At 60.7% G+C, this 6566-nt stretch overlaps 1 protein-coding gene across 1 annotated transcript; it reads right to left on the reverse strand.

Annotated features, from left to right (window-relative positions):
• Positions 1-2181: 2181 nt before the first annotated feature.
• IL10RA (interleukin 10 receptor subunit alpha) lies at positions 2182-5970 on the reverse strand (the record flags this gene model as incomplete). The annotated part of the gene is made up of 7 exons (XM_084275000.1): positions 2182-3162; positions 3282-3406; positions 3585-3735; positions 4097-4263; positions 4560-4738; positions 4881-5001; positions 5907-5970. 7 exons carry the CDS (start codon positions 5968-5970, stop codon positions 2182-2184), a joined length of 1788 nt encoding a protein of 595 aa, XP_084131126.1.
• Positions 5971-6566: the final 596 nt, after the last annotated feature.

Raw genomic sequence — 6566 nt, forward strand, 5'->3', positions numbered from 1 at the left:
GGGTCTGTGTGGTGCTGGGGGCTGGGAAGGCGTTGGGGATATTGGCACGGGCTGGGGCGGGAGGAGGAAAGCTTCTCCCAGGGGTGCAGCCCTGTGCTGGGGTGGGGGGCTGAAATGTGGTGCTCCCCTCTGCACTGAGGAGCGGAGCCACTTGCAGGAGCTGGAGCTGCTCGTCTGCTGCACCCTGGGCTGTGACTTAATTCAGGAAAGCCTGAGCATCTGGGATTTCCTGAGAGTCAAAGGGACCGTCCGTGCTCTTGCCTGTTGAAACCAAAGCGCGTGGTCTGTGGCTTTCTGGCTAACTCATCTGAGGGTTGCTGTACGGAGAGTCCTGGCTGCTTTTTGGGGGGAGGGTTGGGGAGGATGGGAAGTTGCCTCTCTGGCTGGAGCCTTTGGTGGCAAGGAGGAACTGGCAGCACCCAGCACCACGCGGGATCCGGCCGCAGCGCTTGACGTCAGGAGAGAAAGGGAGGGGGGGTGAGGGGGGGAGAGAGTCACACATAGCTTTAATGACTCTGTTTTTCAGAGGAACTTGGAAAATAAAGAAAGCAGAAAGCCCCAACCCCCAAAATACCCAAAGGCAGAAGAGATGGTGGAAGTGGAAGGGCAGGAGGAGGCACGTGGCTGGCAGCGGTGGCCCCGCTGCGGTGGGGCAGCCACAGCCAGGCCCCCCCCCCTCCCAGTGTGACACAGGGACTGTGTCTGAAGGGCAGAGCTGGGTGAAAGGACAACCTGTGCTGGTGCATCAGCAGCTCTTCTGCCTCAATTCACGTTTCCACCTGAGAAAAGGTGCTCCCCGGGCTGTGTTTTCACCGGTAACTTCAGTAGGGGCCCCCTCACCGCTGGAGGTTCTTGGAAACTGAGTGACTCTTGGAAACCCTCTCCGGTGATCTGGCAGCAGTCGGCTGTAGTGCACGAGTCCTTCCTGTCTCACTCTTTGTTTCCATTCTGACAGAAACTGTTTCCCGCCCTGCACCCTGCTTTTTGGCTTGTTCTGCCCTGCCCCAGGGGTGGTCCTGCCCTTCCCTGGTGCTCAGTCCCGGAGGGGTGGGCTGTGCTCCCAGTGCACCCCTCTGAAATCACCAGCTCCTTTTCCCTGCCGCTCCTCTGGTGTGTCCTCCCACACCCCAACACTCGCCCTGCTCCTCAGATGAGTGTGAAACTCTCGGTGGGCTGCCTTTGTTCTCCTTTTTATTTTCCAGTTGTGATGTGGAAATGCATCTCCCCAGTGTGAGGCAAGGGCACCCTGCCCTTTGCAGGGGAAATTCTCTATCTGGAAATGGAAAGCACAGCTTGACCTTCGGAGAGGATGTACAGATGAGTGGACCAAATAAATAACACCACATCCTTTCTGTATTTACAAATTAAATAGAATAAATAATGTCTGTATGCAACGCTGGCAGGAGGTGGAGCATAGTGGGGGCAGAGCTGTCCGGGCTTACACTGGGCTCATATGGCAGCTGCTGCACCCATCCTGCACCCCACTGGAGGTAACCAGCACCCCGGGTCTCTGCTGTAGGGGTTGAATGCTGAAGAGCATCTGTAGGGTCAGGCAAGTGTCTCGCTCCCTCTGTGTAGGGCTGGCCAGGGTGGGAGCTCCACGTTCCCAGCAGCAGGGATGGCTGATGTCAGGCTGCTCTTTGCTTCTGGTGTGAAAGGTTTGGTCAGTGCTGGTGGCACAGTGTTGGTGGCACAGGTGGCAGTGTTGGTGGCACGGGTGGCAGCTGGAGGAGCCCAGGGCTCGCCTGTGAAAGGGAGAAGTGGGGAGGGCTGCTGCTCGTCTTGAGTGGGGCTGCTGAGGAGGGCGGACAAGGCAGGATCCCTTTGGAAACATCCTGGTGTGTATCTTTGAGCTCAGTGGTCAGAGGAGGTGGGGACGAGCCCCTCAGGTGCAGCCTGTCCCTGTGTCTCTTGGCTTTACACCGGAGACTGGCTGGAGGAAAGGTGTGGGGCATGTGGGGGGCTGGCTGCAGCTGTCCTGGGGCACAAGCCACCCCAGAGGTAGGCAAGCCCATGCTTTTTGGGTGGGGCTCAGCCAGGGCACTGCGCAGTTCGATGCATTAACATTCGGGGTCGGTGGTAGCTTATCAGAGTGGCTGCTCCTCACGGGCAGTGGCTAGAAGAGGTAGTCAGGTCAGCGTGTGGTGCTGGCAGGCACCTGCTCCCCAGCGTGGGGGTGGCTCACAGGCGGCTGTCCTTGCTGTCCCCGTTGAGCAGGCTCAGGGGGTTGATTGGCAGCATGAGCCAGTCATTGCTGCTGAGGCTGGAAGGGATGGGCAGCGTCCCCAGGAGGTCAGTGTCGAAGATGCTCAGGTCAAAGGGAGATTTCAGGAGCTCAGAGCCGGCTTTGGAGGCCAAGGGAGTACCTCGAGCCCTGTAGTCCATCTGTGGGGGAGCTTGGGGCTCCAGTTGTGTAGAAGAGTCCCAGGCAGTGGGCTGCTGAGGGCCTCCCCACGGAGCGAGATGCTGCGCGTGGCTGTGGGGCTGCTCGGGGGACGACTGCTTCACGTAGCCTTTGGCCACAGCCAGTTCAGAGCACTCTACATCCAGCACGATGTCAGTGTTGCCTGTTTCCTGCAGGGCTCCTGTGCTGCCAGAGAAGGGCACCCCACTGGCTGGGTCCTGCAGTGGCTCCACCGTGCCCTTGGACTGCTGCAGGTACCCGCGGAACTCCACGTCTTGGGGTCCGTGCTGGATGGAGGGGCAGGGGCTGAACTCCTCTGCCTGGGGCTGCCCGGCCTCTGTGGGGCTGGTGCTGCTGGAGGAGCACGGGAGGTGAGGGCAGGTGCTTTCCAAGCCCACGCCGCTGTCGTCGCCCATGGGTGGCTGCTGCTTGTAGCCCTGGGGCTCGGGGCCTGAGGAGCAGCTCAGTTCGGAGGAGGAGATGTGCAGGCAAATGCCGCTGTCGGTGCTGGTGCAGCTGCTGTCTCTGCTCCCCATGGGTGCCGGCCCCAGCAGGGTCATCTGGTCCTTGGACCATCCTGGGAGCTTCCAGCCCTTCTCCATGGGCAGCTGGGCTGTGCCAGTGCTGCCTTCAGGGCCACTGTCCTCCTGGGGCTCCTTCTGGCACAGGAACAGCTGCTGGATGCGGTCTGTGTCCAGACTCCCTGGGGATGAGGACTCTTGCTCCACCCAGAGCGAGCCCTGCTTCATGAAAGATTTCTGGGAAGGGAGAGAAAAGAGGGAAGTGAGCTCAGCTTCATCTCTGCTTTTCCCAACAGCTCCCCGAGCCCGTACCCCTGGGCGGGCTGCGAAGGGTGCCATGTGCCTGGCTGCCTTACCAGCACAGACGGTGGCCTCATGGGTTTCTTGATGTAGGTGCATGCCAGCAGAGCTCCCAGGAGGCCCAGGAGCAGCAGGGTGATGAGGGAAGAGGTGCTGATGTTCAGGAGTAGCTCTGAGCTCCCTGCAAGAGAGGATGTGCTCGGGTGAGGGGGGGGGGAAAGGCAGAGTCCTTGGTGCACATAGCCCCCGCAGCAGGGACGTGGAGCCACCACCCTAGTGTGGACCCCCAGTGCCTCCAGGGCCAGGAGGCTGAGGAGGATCTGTGTCCTGCCCCCTTCCCTGGCTCCCCCACCACTTACTGTCCCTCTTGCCGGTGGTGACACACTGCTCATCGGTGCGTATGGCGTGGTTGTTCCTGCTGGCCACGGTGGGCTCCACGCTGATGCAGTACTCTGTGTCCCAGGAGAGGTTGCTGATGTTGAACTCAGGGGTACTCTCCTCCACTGGGTACTGAAATGATCACAGCACAGGTTGGTACCCCAGGCTCCTGCAGGATGACAGAGCCCCCTACCCCCTCCCCTCGCCTCTTTCCTTGGTACCCCAGGCTCCTGCAGGACTACAGAGCTTCCCCTCCCCCCTTTTTCTTCTTCCTACTCCACTATCCCAGAGGGTTCTCAGCAGTAAGGGGCCCAAAACCTCATCAAGAGCTGGGGGACCTGCTCGAGTAAAACACGTGGAGGCATCTCCCTGCCACGCTGCGGCTGGGAGACAGCTTCCCTGCGGCGCTTTACAGGAGCCTGTGCTTTAAAAACCTGCTGCTCAGCTTGAGCAGCACTGTGAGGGCCCAGCAGGGCCCAGCAGCTCCGCTCACCGTCCAGTTGTCCTGCGTCCTCCTGATGTACGCCCGGTAGAAGGTGGCGTACAGCTGTATGTCGTCGTATCTCACCGTCAGGTTCCCTGCCCTGAGGAGCAGCTGCACCTCCACGTGGATGGTGTTTCCCACCACGGAGAGGCTCTGGCCGGACAGGCGAAGGCTGGCTGGAAGCAAAGCAGTTGGAAGAAGGGGTCAGGGTTTTCTCCTCTTCGCAGCAACGAGAGCCTTTGCAGCAGGGGGCTGAGCTGTGGCTGTTCCTCCCAGCCACTGCTGTCTGTCCTAGGCTTGTCCCACCCCACCCCACAGCCCGGCTGCCCCCCCCTCAAGAACTCATGGAGAGAGTCATGAGAGCATCTCTCATCTCTCCCAGGTTCTTCCCAAGCAGTTTGGCACCCTGACCTCTGCCATCCCCAAAGCCTCCTGCCCCTGGCTGTGGGGTGGAGGCAGGTGACCGACCCACCTTCTGGTGGGGAGAAAGAGCTGGTCCTTGCCCACGGGGATGTCAGGTTTCTGGACACAGCCCTGACCCGTGCGTAGTAGCGCAGGGTGCGGTTCAAGGTGAAGTACGTGAGGTCGCAGGAGTGCCCGGAGATCATCACGCAGTTCGGGATGTCTGTCCAGGAGACATTCGTGCCGTAGCTGTGGGGAGAAGCACCGGGACTGAGAGGGGGGTGGGTGGCTGCCGGGGGCTTGGCTGTCACTGCCATCGGTGTGAGATCCCTGGCAGGGACTGAGCCCCCCCCCCCCCAGCCCCTCCCCATGTCTCCATCGCTGTGCTCACATTTTGCGCTGCACTTCGTAGCGGACATCGCTGGGGGCGTTGGGTCCTGGCTCCCACCGCACGAGGTGATGTGCTGTCTCTGCCGCAAAGGCCACGTTTTTGGGGCTTTCCAGCTTCTCACCTGCAGAATCCAAGGTGAGTATGCGGTGTCACATCCCGCTGGTGCCCGCAGGAGCTGGGCAAAGCTCCTTCTGGTTCTCTTGGCCGAGGAGCCCAGCTCTATGTGGTCAACAGCGACCACCCACCTCCCCATCCAAAAAGCTGCAGGCTCAGCCCTACTCTTGTGCAAGGATTTGCCCAGGGCTGTCCCACTTCACTGTTTCGGTCTTTGCTCATGCTCCTCTTTCCCTTCCTCTCTCCTGGGGAGAGCCCAGCTCAGCTGAGAGGATCCTGAGAGGATCACGGGGCTTTTCTGGACCCAAGAAAGAGACTCGCTGCATTTGCAGCCCCGAGCAGCCCTGCCCTTAGCTAGTGCCTCTGCCAGGATTTGGCTTTCCTGTTTTGCTTGAGCTGCTCTCTGGATGAAACAGCCTTTTTCACACCTCTGTCTGATTTTCAGTACTGTCACCTGGCAGCAGAGCAGCGCTAGATAACATCTGCCACCCTTGCCGTGCCGGGCAGCACACCCCGAGCTGCGCCGCTGCCCGAGGAGGAGGAGGATGAGGATGCTGCTGGGGCAGCCACAGAGGCATCTGATGCCCCGCACGGTGTGGCCCGTGCTGCTGGAGGTACACACAAGGCTTGAGCCCATGTGCTACCCCAGCCTGGGGGCTCCCAAACCGGGAGGGTGAGGAAGGAGCCCTGGCCGTGTCCTGCTCCCAGCCAAGCCTGAGCCAGCAAAGCTGAGCTACAGCCCCATACCACAGCTGCCTGTCCACTGTGCCATCATCCCCTGCCTTGATCCCCAGCCCAGCTCCCGGGTGCCGAGGAGGGGAGCGGAGCATCCTGCTGGGAGCCAGGACACAGCGAGTTCGGGGGGGTGGGGGGGTGTTGAAAACCGACGCAGTGTGGGCACGGGAGACTCACCGTCTGTCCGCAGGGCGAGGAGCAGCGCCGTGCACAGTGCCAGGGCTGCCGTGGAGGGGGCCATCCTGGCTCAGCATCCTCTGAGGGTGCCGGTCTCTGCTCCGGCGGGCTGCCGAGCGCTTGTTTTTCCCCCGGGGGCTGGCTCAGTGACGTCTCGGAGGCGTTACGGCAGCGGGTGGAAAGCAACTTCCACTTTTCTTTTACTTGTTCGCCCACTCGGGACAGCTAATCTATTAGCCCAGGATGGGCATTTCCTACCAGTAGTCTTTAAGGAAGAGCTTTTGGGGCTTTTCTGAACAAAACTGAGAAAGGAAAATAGGAGTAAATTGGGTGTTTGCCTTCTCCCTGAGACGTTCCAAGCCCGGCGCAGGGGGGTGAGCATTAGCACCCAGGAGGACTGGCTGGAGGGACTTTTTCTGAGCACAGCACCCACCCAGCAGCATCCCTGTCTGCTAATGCCCTGTCCTGCCAGTGGCTAAAGCCAGCCAGGTCACAGCCAGCCCTGGGAGAGGGTGCTTGCTTTCCCCACCTTTGTTCTCAGCCTGCACCTTTCTGTGTCAGCCTGCTGTTTGCCATTCTCCAAGTGTCCTCCAACCACCCACAAGCTCTGAAGCCAGGTGCATTGGAGCGGCTCCATCCAGAGCCACTGCCCTGGCACAG

The sequence above is a fragment of the Gallinula chloropus genome (assembly GCF_964237585.1).
Source record: "Gallinula chloropus genome assembly, chromosome: 24".
Classification (NCBI taxonomy): Eukaryota; Metazoa; Chordata; class Aves; order Gruiformes; family Rallidae; genus Gallinula; species Gallinula chloropus.